At 33.8% G+C, this 22,380-nt stretch overlaps 1 protein-coding gene across 1 annotated transcript in view; it reads left to right on the forward strand.

The window, feature by feature from the left end:
* Positions 1-11,399: 11,399 nt before the first annotated feature.
* Positions 11,400-22,380, forward strand: part of LOC133182175 (bifunctional glutamate/proline--tRNA ligase-like) — a 33,941-nt gene continuing 22,960 nt past the window's right edge. The window contains exons 1-20 of the mRNA XM_061316922.1: positions 11,400-11,503; positions 11,783-11,867; positions 12,026-12,122; positions 12,524-12,680; positions 14,258-14,424; positions 14,688-14,773; positions 14,990-15,116; positions 15,283-15,475; positions 15,769-15,940; positions 17,513-17,637; positions 18,463-18,571; positions 18,673-18,757; positions 18,853-18,912; positions 18,989-19,099; positions 19,206-19,342; positions 19,424-19,475; positions 19,597-19,749; positions 20,491-20,603; positions 20,977-21,088; positions 22,112-22,255. Of these exons, the coding sequence (XP_061172906.1) occupies positions 11,461-11,503; positions 11,783-11,867; positions 12,026-12,122; positions 12,524-12,680; positions 14,258-14,424; positions 14,688-14,773; positions 14,990-15,116; positions 15,283-15,475; positions 15,769-15,940; positions 17,513-17,637; positions 18,463-18,571; positions 18,673-18,757; positions 18,853-18,912; positions 18,989-19,099; positions 19,206-19,342; positions 19,424-19,475; positions 19,597-19,749; positions 20,491-20,603; positions 20,977-21,088; positions 22,112-22,255 (2,328 nt within the window). The 5' untranslated portion in view covers positions 11,400-11,460. The remainder of the gene's footprint in view (positions 11,504-11,782; positions 11,868-12,025; positions 12,123-12,523; positions 12,681-14,257; positions 14,425-14,687; positions 14,774-14,989; positions 15,117-15,282; positions 15,476-15,768; positions 15,941-17,512; positions 17,638-18,462; positions 18,572-18,672; positions 18,758-18,852; positions 18,913-18,988; positions 19,100-19,205; positions 19,343-19,423; positions 19,476-19,596; positions 19,750-20,490; positions 20,604-20,976; positions 21,089-22,111; positions 22,256-22,380) is intronic.

The following is a 22,380-nucleotide window of genomic DNA, read 5'->3' on the forward strand; positions in this document are numbered from 1 at the left end:
CAATTGCATGAAATTCCCAAAAATTCCAAATTAATACAACTGATTATGTTTATTTCAACCCTGCTTTCTCACTGTTTGGCTTGGACTTCAACAAATGCAAACAATCAAGAAAGATATCATGGATCTCTGAAAGAGTTTGCATCATTTAACCATTAAATCAATTAATAAAACAATTATTGTTGTTTTTTTCGGTCAATACGATGATTTTTCTACCCTCGAAGTACAATATTCACCTCGCCCTTCGGACTCAGTCAATATTTTACTCCTCAGGTACCTAAATCATCGCATTGACCTCAAAAACAGCAAAAAAGTATAATATTTTTGATATTTTACAAAGATCTGAAAAAACAGTTATTCGAGGGACGTGTCGTTAGACCTTTAAGGTCAAGATTATTGCAGCAAATTCCTTAAAAATATCTGATGCTGCAAATGAAAATGACTCCTTGCTTTAGTCAATCTGTAGTTGACTTGCTTAGGAATTATAGTATTATTACATTGATTCAAGGTCACTGGGTATGCAACGGGGACGAAGGTAAAGAGTCTAGGTCATATAGCCGTATATCACCATCGTTAGCCAAGCATCCGATTCGAATCTCCTCGTCTCTGCCAAGGGGAAGATGATGGGATTCGAATCGGATACTTGGCTTTCAAAGATCCGTATATAATATTTATGTCATGTAAATTTTGAATTTGCCCAGTCGCAGTATATGTCATGTGAATTTTGTATTTACTGTCGTTCGGTAAAATTTAACCTTAATTGAAGGTCATAATTCAAGTATCACAGTCGTTGTTGTTACCTTGGAAGAAAAAGACTTGATAGTTTACTAATACCAAAATTTACATATAAATATATGTAGTTTATTGATATGTTTATATCACTTTAGTACGCTTTATAGAACTTCTCCTATTCCTTGTTGTTCTTCATTTATTAATTTATTTATCTATCATCTATACTTATTTCAACTTATTAGTTGATTAATTTCTTTTTTAATTTGCATGGTGGAGAGACAAAAAACCGAATGTTCTCCGTCTTCAATTTGATACCAAGTTTTCTAGTTGGTTTGATTTGGACTTTGTTTAGAGCTAAGAAGAATGAAACTACAGAATCAATGCTATCACATCAAATCTGTCACTAGCTTAACCCATTCAAACAGCATCCTTGACGATGGGCCATTATAAAATACCTGCACTGTATACCCTTTTACTAGTGTATGTAGGTCGTACGCCCTAGCAACTAACAAGGAACAATTATAACTGCTCTAATTTGCGAATATTTACTGATGTCTCGATTTCTTTTAATATTTTTTCTATTACAAGTTCATTACAGTATCGTTCTACAAGGCAGGAACCAGGCTTTATGATGGTTTGTGGCATTTGAAGCAATACTTTTGACGATTCCACAAATATTTTGAGAAAGGGTTGAAATAACTATAATGTGACACAAGAGGATCACATCGTTTGTATGTGCAACACCGCTGGTATTGATGGAAGCCAATTCTACGTTTGATCCACCATGTGTTTGATTTAAACAATAAATCGATGACTACAGAACGTCAGCGGTACTGAAATAGGGATGTGTGCTCAATTAATATTGTTTAATTAAGGATTCTCAATGAACTCTTGCGGCATCTTACAAATGGTAAATCCAGATCAATCAGGACATACATCGAACCAATAAACCTTTGAATTGTTCTGTTTGTTAGTTATGGGTACTTTCAGATTCTAGATTTGCAACAAACAAGAAAAGTGTCATTAACCATTGATGAATCAGCATAGTTGGATTCGCAGGAATCACGTGGAAACAATAACACGTGATTTGCTTAATAGCCTCTTTTACATGTATAGTGTCTAGTCGAAGATGGTTATTACTTTTAGGTCACCTGAGTCACTCGGGTAACCTATTGCTATATGTTTTTGCTATCTGTTTTCGTCACGCGTCGTTCGTCGGTCGAAAACTTTTGAACAATTTCAGCTTCATGAACCAATGATTGAACCACTGAACCAATTTTAGCGCATAGCTTCAATTTGTGAAGGAACACAAAAATTGTGAATTTCATGGCCCCTGTCCTTCTGGGGCTTTTGGGTGGGGCTAAAACCATCAAGATTAGTGCTATCTTTTAAAAAAAATTTTAACTCCTAAACATCAAGCAGTCAGACTGTTGGCAAGATTGTAATAAGCATTGAGCCCTCTACTAAAATTGTGAAATTCATGGCCCCAGGGGTCAGGAGTTCTGGAGTTAAGGTGGAGCTCTAATGATCATATAGCAGAAAAATTCTTAACAAATTTTCTTTTTTCCCTCTGTATATAAAGCAGATAAACTATTTTTTTTTTGTAAAACTGTAAAACTGAAATGTATAGTAAATGCATGGGCAATGCTTGATTTGATTTGTTAATATAAAAAATTATAATAAGTATTACTATAGCTGTAATATTGAACAGTTGTTTTTTTTTGCGGGGGGGGGGGGGGGGGAGGTGCACAGTGAGTGTGTGGTGTGTGTGTGTGTGGGTGTGTACGTGTATGAAAACTTTTTCAAAATTAAAGCATTAAAAAAAAACTTTGAACATTTAATCTTCCAATACATGTATAGTACATGTATATAGTGAATGATGGTCTATAGATGTCATGATTATTTATGTTTATGCATTAAATGTATATATTCATCAGAATAAAAAGCAGATAAACTATGTGCATGATTATGGTGACCAAGCGTGCCTCTTCTTAAATTGTTAGATTTAATTGTGGCCCCAAAGTGAGGGATTCTGAGGGAGGGGGCTCTATTTATTACATTAGTAAAATGCATTATTTCTTGGAAAATCTTCTTTTCTGCTCCTGTGTATTAAGCAAACAAACCAAATAGTTATGATGAGCAAGGGTGCCTCTTCCAAAATTGTAAATTTCATGACCCCTGGGTCAAGAGTTTTGATGGTAAGGTGGGGCTCTATTGATTATATAGTGAAATGCATTAATTCTTTGAAAATCTCCTCTGATCCTGGATATTTAGCAGAAAAACTAAGTACATGGTTATGATGATCAAGAGTGCCTCTGCCAAAATTATGAAATTTGTGACCACAGGTTCAGGAGTTCTGTGGGAAGGGGAGGGGGGGGGGTCTTTTGATTATCTATAGTAAAAGTGTATGATTTCTTTGAAAATCTTCTTCTCTGCTCCTGAATTTTAAGCAAACAAACACAGTGCATAGTTATGATGAGCAAGTGTGCCTCTTCCAAAATTGTTAATTTCATGGCTCATGGTTGAGGGGTTCTGGTGTTAGGACAGAGAGTTCTATTGATTATAAAGTAAAAATGCATTAATTCTTTGAAAATTATTTTATTTTCTCTGCGTCTTAATATTCAACAGTTAAACTAATTGCAGGGTTGTGATGATTAAGATTACCTCTTCAAAAATTGTTTAATTCGTGGCCCCAGGGTCAGGGGTTCACGTGAATATATAGTACAAATACATTATTTCTTTGAAAATGTTCTTCTCTGTCCCTGAGTATTTAGCAGGACAAACTAATTCATTGTTATGATAAGCAAGAATGTCTTTAAAAAAATGAAATTCATAACCTCTGGGTAAGGGCTTTTGTTTTTAGGACAGGGCTCGTTTGAATAAAAAGTAAAAATGCTTTATTTCTTTAAAAATCTATTCTGTCAATGGTTATTTAAAGCAAGCATACTTAGTGTATGATTATGATGATCAAGGGGGTCTCTTCCAAAATTGTGAATTTCTTGATCTCTGGGTCAGGGTCTCGAGTGGTAGTGTGAGGCTATGTTGAATCTGTAGTGAAAATGCAATACTTCTTTTTGTTCCTGGGCATCTAGGAGGCAAACAGATTATATTGAGTTGTAATAAGCAAGGGTTTTTTAAACAGATTTTTGAAATTCTGCACCACTTGGTCAATTTATCATATTAATATATACGCTGTGTAGAAACGGACTAGGGTAAAGTGCGTTACCCTAGTCCAAGATGGCGATAGGCAAATACACTTCGACTATTTTTCACTTAGTTTACGCATTATACAGGTTTACATTATGAAATGGATGGTTTTATTTAAATTATTTTAAACAGAAGTACATAGCTATTGCAAAAATTTTGCATGATCTGTGCTGATTAAAGCCAAATTACGGGTAGAAAATTTGAGCAAGATTAGGGTAACGCAAATTTACGACTAGGGTAAAGATTTTGTGACCTCTTTGAGTGATTAGGGTAAAGCCTGTGTAAAATGTCATTTTTGCTTGTTTCGGGGTTTAAAAATGCTATTTCAGCTGACTCGAAAAGCACTCTGCCAGTAAATTCATAATTCATTGCACCAAATACTATGTAATTGGAAAAATTCTCAGTGCGCTGACAATTTCTGGAAGAGCACAGTAGCCTAATTTTGTTCAAACCAAATCAGTTTAGGTTTCTGTTTATAAAACAAATTGAGTCTTGAAAACAGTGTTCTGTTGATTTAGATACGGCGATAAACTTCAAATATCTAGAGATCAATTAAAGTATCATCAATGGCATGTGAAAAAAAGACAGAAATCATACTCAAGACCTCTGAAAAGTAAAAACAGCGGTGGGATAAGGTGCAATGGAGGAATAATCATAGACCCTGTTCACCGGTAAAACCTGCCGTGTACTTTTTGTCATGATCAGGAAAATAAAAAAAAATGGCCTAACAATTCATAAGAAAAAAGTCAGTAAACATTCGACTTAACGATTTTGCAAACAAGGTCATTGTATCAAACATGGAATTTGCGAAATGCTGACTTTAAACGAGACTTGTGTCATCAACTCTCTCTCTCTCTCTCTCTCTCTCCTTCTCTCTCTCTCTCTCTCTCTCTCTCGATTACTTTTTTGTATTTAGATTTGCATATTATACAGAAAATGTTATTTTACTAGCACTTTTACGCCTTACCCTAGATTGAGAAAAATGGGCAAAATAAACTTTGCTGTTCCTATTGAGAAAACTTTGGTAAAGCATTTGTCCAAGAGTAAGATAAATGCAGATTAACTTGGACTTAGATTTAGAAAACTTATGTAGGTTTTTTCATAAAAATTGCACCTAACTACTTAAAATATTTTTAACTCCGAAGTAAAACATTTTGTATTCAAGCATTCAAAAAATTATTCTTAGAAAAACAGAACACTGAAGTTTAATCTCTCAGCAACACATAGAAAGTCTTTCCGAACAAAAAGTGCCCTCTTTTGTGATGGAGATATTTAGTTCGACTACTTTATTACGTCATATTTGTCAAAATAATTTTGTAAATAAATATTGATAGAGCTATGTCCTCATCATTGCACATTTGTCAATACATCTATACGTTTCGTTTTGTTTACGGATTTATGAGATTTATCAATGTTTGATTTACATTTTACATTATTATACAATTTATTACATTATTACACAATTTACATTATTATACTTTAAAACAAAATCCGACACTTAATTGTTTCCCTGTTTGCGATCTAGTGTAAAAAAGTCTCTTGCTGTGACATTCACTTTAACAATTAGATATTGACGATGTTTTGTCAATAAACATTCAAAGTCTGATTTGTTACGTCCCATTAAACTCAGTAAAAAACACCACATATTCTGACACATTACATATTTGGATGTTTTACTCAAGAAAGACATTGATGGTAAACTAAAACCTACATTAGCTTAAAGCTTAAAAGTTTATGATAAAAGTGATGATTCCAACTCTTCTTCCATCAACTTCCCTATTTATTTAGCGATATATCATTTTTACCTGCATATAGGGTTTATTTAGTCAGTGGATTCGATTAGGAAGAGCATGTTTTCGTACGAACAATATCTAAAACGAGACAGACTGCTGACGAATAAGTTGATTACACAATGGTATCAATAATTTCGTTTAAATGCCAACATTTCGCAAATTGTATGTTCAATGCAATGATCTTGTTAGCAAATATATTATGTTGTTAGCTCGTATGTTGACTGATGTCTTTAATATAAATTGTTAGTTCATTATTTTCTTAATGAATTATAAACACATTTTTCGTTTATCTGATTAAAACAAAGGATACGTGGTGGTGACCAATCGAAAGATGATGCCTACTCCCCATGGCACCTGATCTCACCTCTGATGTTTTCCGAGGTCCTTGTTTGCTCAGTTCACAATTTGCATTGTTTAATTAGACTTTGGGAAAGAATACTGTTTGCTATTTTCAAATTTCAGTTGTTAAAAGTTTATTTCAATAACCCGCAATGCGGATTTAACTCAATCAACATTCGTTTACTGTCGAGTACCAACAAATACAAATTAGATATAGGTTGCTGAGTCATTTTCGATGATTTCGCCAAACGTGGGGATTAAGGATGCAAAGAAGATTTAGATTCATACATGAAACAATACTTAAAGTTCAATCAAATAAATTAATTACATCATTTATACATGTATATTTATTTAACAATGAATTAATACATGTACATGAAACGGATAAGAGTAATATTTTTGTATGAAAATTGTGGTTATTAAAAATTTGCAATCGGTATATCTTTGAGGAAGCAAAAGTTCTTGACCATGTTCGAGAAAGCCTTTTCCAACTATATTAATTGTATAACGCAGTTAAAAAATCAAAATCGTGCACTATCAGTTTGTAGAATAAATAGCTTTACCCTAGTCTCGAAAAAACTTTACCCTAAACATAAATAAATAGTTCAGAAACTTTACCCTAATCTGCAGCAAAACTTTGACGTGCATTTTCTTTTTAAAAACGCTAAAGTTGAATACAATCTCCATGCGAGCATGTAAAACTGAAGCTGCCCGACAGATTGGTGCAAAATAAACTAAAACTTAAAGCCAGAAATCACCAATATTTGTACGAGAAAATTTGAAGCGTTTTTGCCTATCGCCATCTTGGACTAGGGTAACGCACTTTACCCTAGTCCGTTTCCACACAGTGATGTATATTCAATTTGTATGCTACTGCAAGAAGTTATTCTCCTTTGCTATTCACCTATGATACTATGATAATTAATAACTGCAGGCCCGTAGGAAGCAATTTCAGTTTTGTTTTTTTTTTTTTGGGGGGGGGGGGGCACAGCCATACATTTTCAGTTGAGGGGGCACTATCAACTACCAAAATTTCTTGACAAGCAATAAAAAAAAAGCTCATCAGACGTTTTTATTGAGGGGGCACAAGCATATAGTATCTATGTTTTCTATAGTAATCTATATATCGGCAAAATTATTGGGGGGCACGGCCCCCCGTGCCCCCCCCCCCCCGGTTCCTACGGCCATGCACTGTAAATAGTGTAATTGAAAGGTCAACTGAATAACAAAATTAAACAAGAATTTTGATAATATTTAATACAAAAAGTACATTTAAAGCTTTTAAGGGTCAGATAGACTTGTAAATAACAGATTAATAAAAATGGGTCAAAATACTTTATCTTTGTACATGTACATTAAATGTTCTTCAAAGACCAAGAGAGGCCAATGTGAGAGGAAATGAGATGGATTTACTAATAGGGCTCAAGGACTATTGTTTTGTTCATTCTGCATGGGGATAGTGAGAAATTGGGGCAAGTACAGGCAAGTAAATAGATCAACTTTAAATTTTATTTTATATTCAATCTATGGATCTTTGCAGTGTTACATTATACTCAGGTGACCGTTAAGGCCCTTGGGCCTCTTGTTTGTATTTTAAACGGACCGTGTAGCTTATGAATTATAAATCTGATCAGGTACCAGAATAATCTAAATTTGTACGATTGTATAGAAGTTTATGTCGATAATGCATGCCTCCTAGACTCAAAACATGTCAGAAGAAATACTTATAGCTAAGGAAACTGTCCATAGCATTATTTCTAGACATGCATCAATTATTTTCCCCCTCATTTTCAACTGTATTTAAAACAAGCAATCAATATTTAGGCACCGAAAACTTTAAATTTTGTACTTTGATAATGTATCTCTGTCACTAGATCCATCGTGTGTCTGTCTGCGGTTCGGCTCAAGCTGATTTCCGATGGATATCAGAGATTTTCACCGGGTTATAATATTTACTATTACCAGAAATAAATGGAAATTATCATATCTCTTATATTGATCAAAAGATCCTGCGTCTCGGGTTTTCGGGGGCAATAGAAGGGAAGGGCAGTGCGGCAGTTTCGATCTGTTATCGTATGATAACGTATTGTTTACGCAGTGTTTCTGAGTGCTTTTTCGTTTTATCTTACACCTTGTTGTGTAACCTATGGGTATGTTAGGACACTGTAATTAATATTGGCAAAAATTTTGTTCTTTCCATAAACTTTTATCTAAATATTCGTTTATCTTTTCTTGTTTTTGTTTTGGTAAACATCCGTTTGGTTTTTTTTTTAAATATCTTAAACAAAATGTTTTGTTTGTGAAACCTTTGTATCTTTCTCTCTCCTATGGAGCTCAAAAAATGGTGAACGAAAGATCAAAGGATTTTGGTGTGAAAATTATGGGAGCTTCTTGATTAACTCTAGGTGGGATGAATTGAATAAAAGATTCTTTCAGCTTATCCAATCCGAAATCCACACACACACACACACCCTCACACACACACACACTAAAATATTTTTTCTATCATTCCAAGCTCTTTGATTCGCGCTCAATCTTGATCATCACATAATCAAATATATATACCTGTGTTACTATTTAAAAATTTGAAATACATATCGACTTAAGGACATACGCAACGTAGTTTGAACTTTATTGTTTTTTCGCCTGGAGTTGAAGAGTTCCAACACTTGAAGAAACTGTGTGCTACATTTTAATGTCTATGTATGCTGTTGTTTACTTCTTCTAAAAGAAGTTTTGATAAACAAAACATCTGGAATATATGTTTAGTAATTTTTGTGTATTTTTCTCTGAATTATACAAGAATTTTCATCAGTTGATATCTTTTCAAGACCCCTGGTAATGCATGCTGATTTTTTGTATACAAACGTCTGATGGCACTATAATCTTAAATTAAGAATATCTTGAAAAATTATCAGTAGGTAAGGTACGTTGCGTATGTTCTTAAGTTTCTGAAAAATGGAATTAATTAATCTTCTATAAGACAACAATAGTGTTGACTTCACAATAGCTAATATGACTTGATTTTCTGAAGAAAAAACCCCCCAGATACTTCAATCTCTATTTATAATTGTGATGTTGTATAATAACTGACAGTTACTATATGTAACTAAGAAAGGCTTGAATATGGATCTACCTTATAGTAGCAGTGTTTATTTATTAAACTGACATGTTTTAAACAAAATAGATAATCACTTAAATATATAGAATTATATCACAATATACAAACACCCGGCCCGATGGACCTATATATATCACCTTAAAGAAATACTATAATATACATCACGTTATTTTCAATTATACAAATGTTTATGTCTTTTTGAATTAGCTCGTACTATGAACTTTGCAAGTTTTCTTGGATAAAATGACATCAAAGAATGACATTAAAGATGACAAAAATCTTTAAATGTTATTGAAATGACATTAAAGGTTTTAATTTTTCACATCGAAAATTGTAACAGTAAAGTTCTGCAAATGTTTGATCATAAAAAGGCCAATCAAACAAAAACTGTGTCCACAATAAAGAGGTCAACCACCTGAAATGTGACAAATAAATGAGACTTATTATCACAAAATAAAGAAGTTGGTGAAATTTGTAATGATTATTTTGTTGATGTTGCAAAAGACATAGGAGATAATAGTGTGAAGGTCGATGATGAACATCCAAGTACTGCAGCTACGAATGCAAATTTACAAATTATACCATAGGAGGATTTCTCCTTTGCTAGACGTGTGAATGACAATTTTGTAAGGAAGATACATGTAGTATTAGTAATAATATTGGTACAATAAATATAAAGAAAGCTACTGGAATCGATGGAACCTTTGAAATACAATTGTCTATTTAAAAAAAAAAAATCATTTTTGGCTGCATTTAGACCTGGTTTTTGGTGCCAATCAACCCTTTTACGAGTTATTGAAGATTGGAAACATGTTCTTGATAATAATGAATATGTCGCTACGATGTTGATGGATTTATCAAAGGCTTTTGATTGCCTTCCTCGTGATTTGCTGCTTATAAAACTCAAAGCATATGACTTATCCAAATCAACATTAGATCTGTTAAATAATTATCATCAAATAGGAAACAATGCCTAAAGATTGGTTCTCGCTTAAGTGAAATGCTGGATATTCTGAGAGGTACACCATAGGGATCCATTCTTAGTTCTGTATTTTTCAATATTTTTATTAAGGATTTGTTCTTTGTCAAAAAAGTACCGTCTATAACTATGCAGATGACAATACCCTCGCTAAATCTCACAAACTGCTACAAATTGTTATAAAATCCTTACAGGAGGACAATTTATCTCTCATTAAATGGTTCTTCGTGAATAAAATGAAGGCAAACCCTGAAAATTTTCAATGCAGTCGGGTTCAAAACACAAGAACAGGAAATTTCTTTTAACATAAATATACCTCAATGTTACTAATAAATGTGAGGATGAAGTTAAACTTTTAGGAATTACAACAGATTTTAAATTCAATTTTAATATATATAGTAATACTCATATCTCAGACGTGTTTCTGATCACCATACGACTATACCATAGTTTTACCATAATAATTTTAGCTATTGTTCCATGACTTGGCATTTTTGCAGTAAAAAAAAACCTTCAAAATTTGAGAAAATTCAGTTAAAAGCGCTACGTGTTATGAGCAACTCCTCGAAAGGTCCAAATTGCAATCTCTAAAAATTATAGAAGAATGAGACTACTTGCATTGGAAACGTTTAAAATTATAACTAAAAGTTCTGCTTTTCTTCAAAATTAGAGAGAAATCATATGATTTTGTGTAGATTCTATATCAATGCCGCAGAAAATCCCAGACCCAAAACTACAAGGTATGGAAAAGGTTCTTTCAGATATGAGGCAGCAAGAATATGTAATAATATTCTTAATGATATTCGTAATACAACATCTTTTAATCTATTTAAAATATCTACTTGGTGTGGAAATAAAAAAAATAAAACTGTTGATGTAAACTAAACGGTTAAATAAATATAATTGTGTTTTCTCTTTTCTGTTTAGTGAATATCCTTAATTATTTGTGCCTGCCATATGTGCAATTACTATTTGTGCTGCTTTCCTTGCTTATTTCAGCCTTTTCTATCAATGCTTTTGTTCTGTACTTTGCTTATTTCTAATTTATGTCTTCTTATATTTCTGTGTAAATTTGTTAAAGTAGGTTAGAGTTATCTTAGGCCAAGTTTATTTGTTAATTTGTATATTAACACCGACTAACACTAATCCGGAAAGACGAGCATTGGACTTCACTACTATGTGTCGATGAAGGGTTTCCCGTTTGAGCGGCAAGGCAAGGCACGGCAACGTCGTGAAGAATTATTTAATACCGGTTCGCATTAGATACAATATTTGAAGTGAAAAATAGAAGCATGGCACTTAATGTGTCTTTTCAGAAGGAAAAAATCCCCACAGGTAAATATATTACAATCCTACCATACTATCCGAATTACTGAACGTTGCATCATCCAATTATAATGTGGTTTCGTATTGCACACCATATTTGAAGTTTTAGAAATCACATGGCGCTGAATGTGTCTTTCCAACAGGATCAAATTCCAGGAGGTTATTTATTCATTTAGATGTGTATAACACTGTGTTATTTACTTTCCTTTTCAAGATTTAATTAAATAACTGCAAAAATGTCACTACATTGATAAAAAAATGTTGTCATTTTTCATTATTTTCTTCCAGCTGCACTGTTGACAGCAGAATATCTAGCTCAGAAAAAGCTGGTAAAATGGTCCCTGGAGCAGAATACAGCATTAACAGTTGATGGGTAATAAAGTGTTTTAAAACCTGAAAAAAAGTTATTCTACTATCAAACTCTCTGCTAATCCCCAGTGAGTGGAAAAAAAATGTTGCAAATTGTAATTACTGGTATTCTCTTTTCAAGCACTACCTCTCCTCTAAAATATATATATATATTATTTTCAGATCAACTTTGAATAACAACTTTACCATTTGTCGATTTCTTGCTAACAAGTTTCATGAATTTGGACTTTACGGAAATACAATTTTGGAAGCATCTGAGGTAAGTAAATTATCTACAGTTGAGCCTCTTGTATTCCCAGGCAATTTTTGTCCAGAAGGTGAAGCGTCCAGATCATTTGGCGCCTAGATTACGAAGGTTCCCCTGTATACATATTATGAGCTGCATGTAGTGATGTAATGAAAAACTAATGTCTCAAATCTGTGCATCATGACTGAATAAGTGCAAAAAAAAAAAAGATTAAAGATTAACAACTTTTGCATGTCTACTCTGTTGTATTAGCAATATCTGGGAAAGAGTAACAAAACTTGATTGAGAATAACATCTTGCCCAATCATAATTACAATTTATTCAGTCAGCTTTATTCAGTTTATGCACTTGGTTGTTGATAAATAAGTCTTCCTGGAGGGATTGAATTTGCTTGATATATAATTGACAAACAGATAGATCACTGGATGACCTTTGCTGCTGGGTCCTTGTCTTGTGTTGCCAAGTTTTCCACAGCTCTCAATTTTCTCGATAAAAGTTTGGAGCCTGTGACATACTTAGTGGGCCAATCATTGACCTTGGCTGACTTTGCTATTTGGGAAGTCCTCCAAAGTAAGTAACAACTATATTCAGAAGAAATTGTATTCTAATAATTGTTTCCCTGTATATCTCAAGTTTTCCATAGTGATATAAAAAATATAAAGGTAAATGTCAAGGAAGTCCATAAGATCATTTTGTTAAAAATTTTTAAATAATAAGATATAACCATTCAAAGTAATTTGATCCATAAACTTGCATAATTTTGACTATATATTCAAAGGTGAAAGATAGGTAAATTGTTTTATATAATGATTTTCTCAAGAAAATTTCCATTTAAGGACAGATAATGCAAACAAAAAAAAAATGGATACTTGGATTGGTAAATATTTTTGGAGCTATTTCGGTCGTAAATGATGCAAATATCAAATTTCAATAATATTCAGATACTGTAAACTTTCTTTGATGTTCAAAATTCTACCTTTCTAAAATCATCCTTATAAATCTATACAACTTTTATCACTTTATAGGACATTATTGTGAAATAGAAATAAATTGTGTGTTTCCGGTTCCCAGACTGACTCTAAAATATATGAGCTGACCCTGAAAAATTTATCCGTGGATATCTCTCTGGAAGTACCGGTAAACAAATCTGGTTTCACTATTAGAAATCCTAATCTTGATCACTTCCGTGTTTGAGAAAATACATATCCTATATACAAATAATTGGAAATGTTTTGACAAGGATTTCCCTGTTGAATTTTAAACAATAAAATGTTAAAATGAAATAAAATGTTTTCCCTACCTACCTACCCTATTTTTTCTCAGGTTGGAATAGGAAACACACTATTTATTTATCTTGGCCTTATACACATGATTGTTGAAAAGTTTTTTTGCATCATATCTGTCCTTAATACTTTCTATTTCCACTTTGGAAGAGTTATACTTCTTAGTGCGCTCTTTTGTGAAAAAGTCGGAAAATGTACAAATCTCGCGGGATTTCTGGGACAAACGTAACATAAACATGTAAACAATATGTTGAATGTCGATGAAGAAATCCTAAGAAAATGCAAATGAAATATTTTGTTGTTGTGGACTTTATATACATCAAGCGTAGGAATGACAACAATATCAATTTATATCTATTGTTGATCGTATGTATCTATTTATCGTATGGTACATCTAAATACAATATACATGCCTCGGAAATGTCATATTTTTTATTAATGGATGATAAATTTACGGTTCTAGCTCTCTTACATATGTCTTTTAGTTCTTCTATACTTTATTTGGAATGACAAATACATTTAACATTTAAAATTGGATTGAGATTGGCATGTTTGTATTATCTGCAACGCCATGCTGTCCCAGTCAGACGACCAAATGCGCCTCTAATTTTGAAGAGTTCACTAATGGAAATAGAACATATTGACATGTACATGTTCTTTGAGATATGCATTATCCATCCAATATTTTGATAACAAAGATTTCATGAAAAGTACCAAAATATAGCAAAATTACGGAGGATATCACTTTCATAATTTTACTATACTGAAGTCAGTCTGCTACCATTTTTAAACAAGTTACCATAATGATATAAATATTACTTTTTGTATACCTGTGTACATATATATTAAATTTAATATGTTTAGACAGTAGCAAGTTCCAGTCACTGCTAGCAACAGGAGATGCAGGCATTAATGTCATGCGCTACTACAAGTTTCTTAGCAATCAGTCCGTGTTCAAGGTCACAGAGAGGACACTGCCAAAGGTCAAGACCATCGATGAAAAGAAAAGTGACAAAAAATCGAAACAGTCTGTAAGTACTGAAAAAGCTTTGAGAGGATTTCGGCATTTTAATCTGTTAAACATCTAATAATTTTATTATTATAAGTTTTATAACACTGTAAATATAAACATAATAATATGTATATCTTGGCTAAAGGATGCATTCATTATTTTTCTCTAGGATGTACATTTTTCTGTTAATTTATCTTCTCAGTTTATGCTGCTTTTTTTTCTTTAATGAATTAAAAATCTTTGTAATGGTTGCATGGAAACATTTTTTATTTAAATTTATAGAAAAAGAAAGATGAAGGGAAGTTTGTGGATTTACCAGGGGCAGAGATGGGAAAAGTTGTTGTTCGTTTCCCACCAGAGGCTAGTGGGTAAGTTTGCTGCATTTTGTCATTCTCACAAATTTGAGAAATAAGCAAAATGGAGTTAATCGTACTTTCGATAACAATCATATTTGCCCTCATTTAACAAGTTGACCTTTACAGTGCACTATTGCTCAAAATACTACTTACATTGGAGAATCATGATTCAACAAAGTTTGCATTATTATTGCATGACATTAAATACATTCCTTTCTCTCACAAAAGATATCTACACATTGGTCATGCAAAGGCAGCCTTACTTAACTACCACTATAGGGAAATGTTCAAAGGGACACTCATTATGAGATTCGATGACACCAATCCAGCCAAGGAAAATGAGGAGTTTGAACAGGTATTGATCAATACATGAAGTGCATGCATTTTGATTTTGCTAATATGTATTTTAAAAGCAAACATACATGTAAACATTGAAGAGGAAAGTTTGTTCCGAGGTGCAATTTGCTACATCATATATTGCATTTGATAAGAATGATTTATACTGTTACTTTACATTGTAGGTGATTTTGAAGGACGTTGGTATGTTAGGAATTACATATGATAAGTTCTCCTTCACGTCGGACTACTTTGATCAGATACAGGACTTGTGTGAGAAAATGATCAGGATAGGCAAGGCCTATGTTGATGATACAGATCCAGAAACCATGAAAAAAGAGCGAGAGGAACGCAAGGACTCGGTCAACAGAGACAACAGTATGTCCCAATCTTTGTTATGTACATTTATATCTATACCTTATTAAAGATGTATTCAAAATAAAGCTGTTTTAACACATACAAGTGATGTATAATTATATAGAGACTACCAAATTTTCATCAATAATTTTTACAAGCAAAGTTTAGGAGGGAGAGGCAAATATCCGTCAATTTGCTAATGCAAGTGTGAGTAGACAATGACCATGTAACTGCTTACTTCTGTGTATTTAGAAGCTTAATATGTTTTGAATAATGTTCATGATGACATTGTATATGTGCAATTATTTTGTTAGGTGTTGAGAAAAATTTAGCTATGTGGGAGGAAATGAAAAAGGGCACAAACAAAGGGCAGAAGTGTGCAGTAAGGGCCAAGATTGACATGAAATCTGACAATGGCTGTATGAGGGACCCAACTCTGTATCGCTGTAAATTAGAGCCCCACATCAGGACTGGAACCAAATACAAGTAGGTTTTAAGGACATTTTTTGCTCACCTGAGCCATAGTTTATGATAAAATATTGTCTGTTGTTTGTTATCATTGTGGTAAACTTTTTACAGTTTCATCTTCTCCAGAACAGCTGGGCTAATTTTAACCAAACTTAGCAAAGCATATCCATGGGTGAAGGGCATTCAGGTTTGTTCAAATGAAGGTCCACACCCTCTTCCAAGGGGAGATAATTAAGAAAAAGTTACAAAATCTTCTCAACAACCACTGGACCAGAAAAGATGAAACTTACTTGAAAACTTCCTGACATAGTCTAGATTCAAGTTTGTTCAAATCATCATCCCAGGGACCACGATGGGTAATCAAAGTTTGGCTTTAAAATATATAGGAAAAATCTATCAAATTATATAGAAAAAATCTATCAAAAATCTTCTCAAGAACAGCAAAGCCATGGAAGCATCCTCAGGTAGTGAGATTCAAATTTGTTCAAATCATGATCCACTGGGAAAGGGCAGGGCCACATTGGATAAACAAAGATTAACTTAGGAATACATAGGAAAAATCTTTAAAAAATCTTCTTCTCAAGAACAGCAAAGCCATGTTTGGTCATATTTATGTGGAAGCATGCTCAGGTATGAGGATGTTCAAATGTTCAAATCATGACCCCTGGGAGTAGGGTTAGGCCACAATGGGCAATCAAATTTTTACATAGAAATTTAATGGAAAAATCTTTAAAAATCTTCATCTCAAGGAAAAGCAAAGCCACGATTAGTCATCTTAATTCAGAAGCACCCTCAGGTAGTGTAGATTCAAGTTTTTTTTTCAAATAATGACCCTGGGGGTATGTTGGGGTCAAAACAGGGGGATGAAAGCTATACCAAGGAAAATATAAGAAATACAGGAAAAACTCATTATCTTGAACTTGATGGGATGGAAAAACAACTTTGAGATATGCAAGGGTTCGAGATATCAAGGATAAAATACTTAAGATATACGTGGTTAGGGCTTCCAAATCACTTCGACATATCCATGGAATTCGAGATATCCGTGTTTGAGATACCGACGTTCAACTGTATCTTTAAAAATCTTCTCAAGAACAGCAAAGCCAAGATTTGTCATATTTTCATTGAAGCAATCTCAGATTCAAGTTTGTTCAAATCATGTCCCCTGGGGGTAGGATGGGGCCACAATAGAAGATAAAACATTTACTTAAAAATAAAATATTAATTTTTTTTTAAAAACCCTTCTAAAGCCATGATTAGTCAAAGAAATTTGGAAGCAAATTGCAAGTTAGTGTAGATTCAAGATTGTTCAAATACCCCCCCCCCCCCATGGATAGTAGGTTGGGACATGTTATATACTGAAACTTTTCATGTTCCAGCCAAAGTGCTCAGGTGAGTGATATGGGCCTCTTGTTAATTTCTATAGATTTGAAATTTTTATCAAACACACTAGACATGCACAAGGTTTGAATGGATATACTCAGTAATCCCAACAATCTTTTCTTTGAGATTTTGTGCTTTTCTGTATCCTCCATAATACACATAAAACATTCCACTTTCAGTTGATTAACATAATTTATTTTGACACAGTGTGTATCCCACATATGACTTTGCTTGCCCTATTGTGGACAGTGTAGAGGATGTGACTCATGCTCTAAGGACAACAGAGTACCATGACAGAGATGAACAGTATTACTGGATTCTGGATGCACTTGGTATGACTTTTAAGTCTAGTCAGTTGGCTTTGGTCAGAAATCTATTTTTAGTTAGAGGGTCAGAAATCTATTTTTAGTTAGAGACAATTTTAAATTTTGATCAGAAGACTAGTAGATCAATTCGGAGGACTCAATCATACTTTGAGGAGAGAATTTTGGTACATGTAGGTCTTGTAAGGTTTTGATCAGACACATACATAGATGATATAGTCAGAGGACTTGTAAGACATTGATCAGAAGACAGGTTTATCCAGTTACCTGTAGATCACTCAGAAAGGCTTTGAGGAGGGAGAACTCTGGTACATGTAGATGTAGTAAGGTTTTGATACAAGAGCTCTGGGAAATACAGTAAATCATGGTTATAGCTAACAAGCTTAAAATGAATTGATGCTTACAGCTAAATGAGTTTTATGCCTGGTGACTTTAAAATATAATGTAAACTTGATGGATATAACAAATTATGCTTATAACAAGGCAAAATCATCAATCCCTGGCACAAGCATGTTTTACTGTATAAGGAGCCATGTACATCCCTTCTGGGCATCTAAAAGGTTTTGGTGAGAGGACACTGGAAGATTTAGTCAGGACACATGGTAAGATCAGAGGATTTGATTGGGGGCATTTACAGGTAGTTGGACTTTGATCTGAGAGCTTTGATATATGTAGTGTGAGCACTTGTTAAGACTAGTAGATTTAGTCAGGGAACTGTGCAGGAAGCTATTTAAATGAAAAAATTATTTGGCTAAGGTAATTCTGAATGCATGTATTGTTTTTTTATTATTAGTCTTCAGGCAATTGTGTAAACAAATAATGTTGGTTCTCTAGGTTTACGACGCCCTTTCATCTATGAGTACAGCAGACTTAATCTACAAAACACAGTCCTTTCAAAAAGGAAGCTGACCTGGTTTGTCAATGAGGGTATTGTTGATGGATGGTAAATATTTCATGCAACTTTCTTAGAACATTATTACATTGTGTCTTTATACAAACACAGATGGAAAAAATATCAACTGTACCGATGCTGTATTATTTCAGGGATGATCCCCGTTTCCCTACAGTGAGAGGAGTACTAAGACGGGGGATGACAGTGGAGGGATTGAAACAGTTCATTGTGGCTCAGGTAAAGAAGTAATGTGAAATACCTTAAAACAATTACACAAATGATAAATGATATATATGTATAATGAGTTTGTTTTATTCTGTATTTCTTTGTAGGGATCATCTAAATCTGTTGTTATGATGGAATGGGATAAAATCTGGGCAGTCAACAAAAAGGCAAGCTTTTAAAATTTTTTAATTATTTAATTTTTGGAAAGAAAATAAAATATTATAAAGGAAAACAATTTTTTAGGTGATTGATCCAATTGTTCCAAGGTATACAGCCTTGCTGAAAAAGGAAGTAGTGCCTGTTCATGTGAAAGATGCCTCTACAGGGGTGATGAGTAAGCCTAAACACCCAAAGGTACCCAAAACTCATTTCATGAAGTGTTTATTTAAAAAAAAAAAACACACTAACTATTGAAGTAACCCTAGGGTGAAATTGCCATGCACGGATGATTTTTTTTCAGAATGAAGATGTTGGAATGAAAGATGTATGGTATTCTCCCCTTGTATACATAGAGGGAGCTGATGCTGAGCTATTGAAAGAAGGGGAGATGGTTACATTCATCAACTGGGGGAACTTGGAAATCACTAAAATAAACAAGTAATATTCCAATTTGAACAACAGTGGTGACATTTATTGTAAGAAATCAAAAATTGAAACACTATTTTTTGGTGATTTCAGGAAGGATGGCAAGATTGTGTCCATGGAAGCAAAAACAAAGCTGGATAACAAAGTAAGAATTAAACTTATTTTAAAGAAAAAGAAAATCAAAAAAATGTGTTATGAGACTCTTGTTATAAATTTACAAGAACTATTGTGTTTTGTTTGTGACTCGGAATCCTGTTTGTTTTTAGGACTATAAAGAGACCCAGAAGATAACTTGGCTAGCTGAGACAGAGAAGGCCCCCTTCACCCCCACTGTATGTGTCCAGTATGACCATATCATCAGTAAAGCTGTTATCAGTAAAACAGATAACTTCAAAGAGTATGTCAACAGAGACAGCAAGGTAGGCCTGAGATACTGTATTCATGTACAAAATTCCACATAGTCTGATAGGTCAAGGATTTTAGCATGGCAAAAATCTTTTTAATAAATATTTACCAAATCCATGTACACTTTTAGGTCACCTTTGTCACTCTCTTGACATGTCCTTATCTGTTTCATCTAGTGATATGCATAAACTTGTCATATTTTGACCTCTTCTCTAGAATCATTTGGTCACATGCCACTCAGTATCCTTGTTTGATGAAGATTCAAAATAATGTTATTTGGGAGCTTTTTATTTAAATTGCAGAAGATTTAAATGATTGTACTGTGAAATCACTTACTAGTATTTTTCGTGGGCATTTAATTTTTCATTGGACATGTTAATTTTTGTATATATAACTATTCAACAATTCTTCATCTACAAAATCAAAACCCCATATTTTTTACTCAAACCACAAAAATTTGACCCCACAAAAATATGTGATTTTACAGCATTTAAATCATGGCCCCTGGAGCAGGGATAAGGCCACAGAGGGACCCAAAGTTTTATTTACATATTATGTAAAGATAGAAACTTTGATGATGAAACATTGACAGAATTGATGACAGATTAAAATAATCAAAGTTTTCTACTTGTCTCACCCATTAAAAATCAATATTAAATACAAATAGACCATCAAAATTTGCACTTACCATATTTCAAAAGTAAGAAAATTGTCAAAGACTCAGTCACCAGTTTAGTATTTATTTGTGTTTACAGAAAGAGTTGGTGATGTTTGGAGACCCTTGTCTGGCCACTCTGAAGAAAGGAGACATTATACAGCTACAGAGAAGAGGATATTACATCTGTGATCAGCCATATCTCCCTACCAGGTAACAAGTTTCCTTCCTCCATTAGTTGCTTGATGATCTTTGAACATAGAAAGAAATACGGTGAAAACTGTCCAATCTGACTCCTGTGCATTCCATTTCACTGTGAATTCTGACCCTTATTGAAATTCCCATTTTACTATTTCTTATGTTCCTTACAATGTGCAATCCAATACCCTGTCTATTCAGACACAAAATTTGTCTCAAATACATGATGGATTAGACAGGTTTCACTGTATGATACTCTTTCAGTGGTAAGTACAGTGTTGGTAATATGAGGGTTTTAATTTTAACAGTTTTTATTCAAATGATGCAAAAAATACATTTTCTGTATGAAAGATACCTTGGATTACTTATGGATGACTGTGTTTTGTAGCCCTTTCACAGGTCGCTGTAGCCCCTGTGTGCTGCTGAATATCCCTGATGGTCACACAAAGGAGATGCCAACCTCAGGGTCCAAACACAAAGAAGACAGCAGCAGCAAAGAGGTAATATCAATGTTTTACAAAAAGAAGATTAACATGCTATTCAAAATCTGTTATGTTTAAGTGAATGTAGATGTATGCTATAGAATTATTACTGTGAGGATTCTTTTTTATGCCCCCGGAAAACGAAGTTTGGGGGGTACATAGGAATCATCTTGTCCATCCGTCCGTCCGTCCATCTGTCTGTCCGTCTGTGCAAACGTGTCCAGTCCATATCTTTCTTATGGAGGAACATTAGAATCTACTACTTCACACAAGGAATGTTCATGACCTTGACCCAAGGTCATTTGGGCAAGTTCAAGGTCACTGAAAGAAAAAGTTCATAATTTGTGTCCGGTCCATATCTTTCTTAGAAATAAACTTGGTGAGTTCCCATTTTACACAAAGATTGCTTAAGACCTGAGGGTGTGTCATGACCTTGACCAAAGGTCATATGGACAGTTCAAGGTCACTGAAAGAAAAAGTTCATAATTCGTGTCCGGTCCATATCCTCTGATAGATAAACTTGGTGAGTTTCCATTTTACACAAAGATTGTACATGACCTGAGGATGTGTCATGACTTTGACCCAAGGTCATTTGGGCAAGTTCAAGGTCACTGAAAGAAAAAGTCCATAATTTGTGTCTGGTCCATATCTTTCTTATGCATTGGATAAACTTGGTGAGTTTCCATTTTACAGAAAGATTGCTTATGTCCTGAGGGTGTGTCATGACCTTGACCCAAGTTCAAGGTCACTGACAGAAAAAGTTCATAATTCATGTCTGGTCTGTATCTTTCTTATGGAGAATAATTTTGGGATGTTGGGAGTTTCCACTTCACACATGTAGTTTTTTTTAAAGGCTCATTCCTTTCACTTATAATAAATGGAATGTGGATTTCGAATGCATTCCTTCACTTAATGCAGTGAATGGTCTACAAAGAGATCCCATGTGGCAGTGGTTTCTTTCCTCTACATTTTCTTGGGAAAGTAAAAAAATATGGATATACCTGTACATGTATTTTAAAACATTCATTTTCCAAATTGCAGAAATCACAGAGCAAGAAAGGGAAAGCAGCTGAGAAATCTCCCCCAGAAACACCATCCACAGGGGTTGACCTTGCAGATCTAGACCAAAGGATCAGAAGTCAGGGTGAAAGAGTTCGTGACCTCAAGTCCAAAAAAGCCCCCAAGGTCAGAACTGTTTAACATTTTTAGCTCTGCTGGTCAGAGAACAGAAAAGCTTATACATTAGTAAAGTGTCTGTCATCTGTCCATCTCTCTGTTTGTCTGTAAACAATTTTTCAAAAACCCTGTTC

This window comes from Saccostrea echinata, unplaced genomic scaffold (assembly GCF_033153115.1).
Source record: "Saccostrea echinata isolate AGI-Se365-2 ecotype Australia unplaced genomic scaffold, CSIRO_AGI_Sech_v1 ptg000009l, whole genome shotgun sequence".
Classification (NCBI taxonomy): Eukaryota; Metazoa; Mollusca; class Bivalvia; order Ostreida; family Ostreidae; genus Saccostrea; species Saccostrea echinata.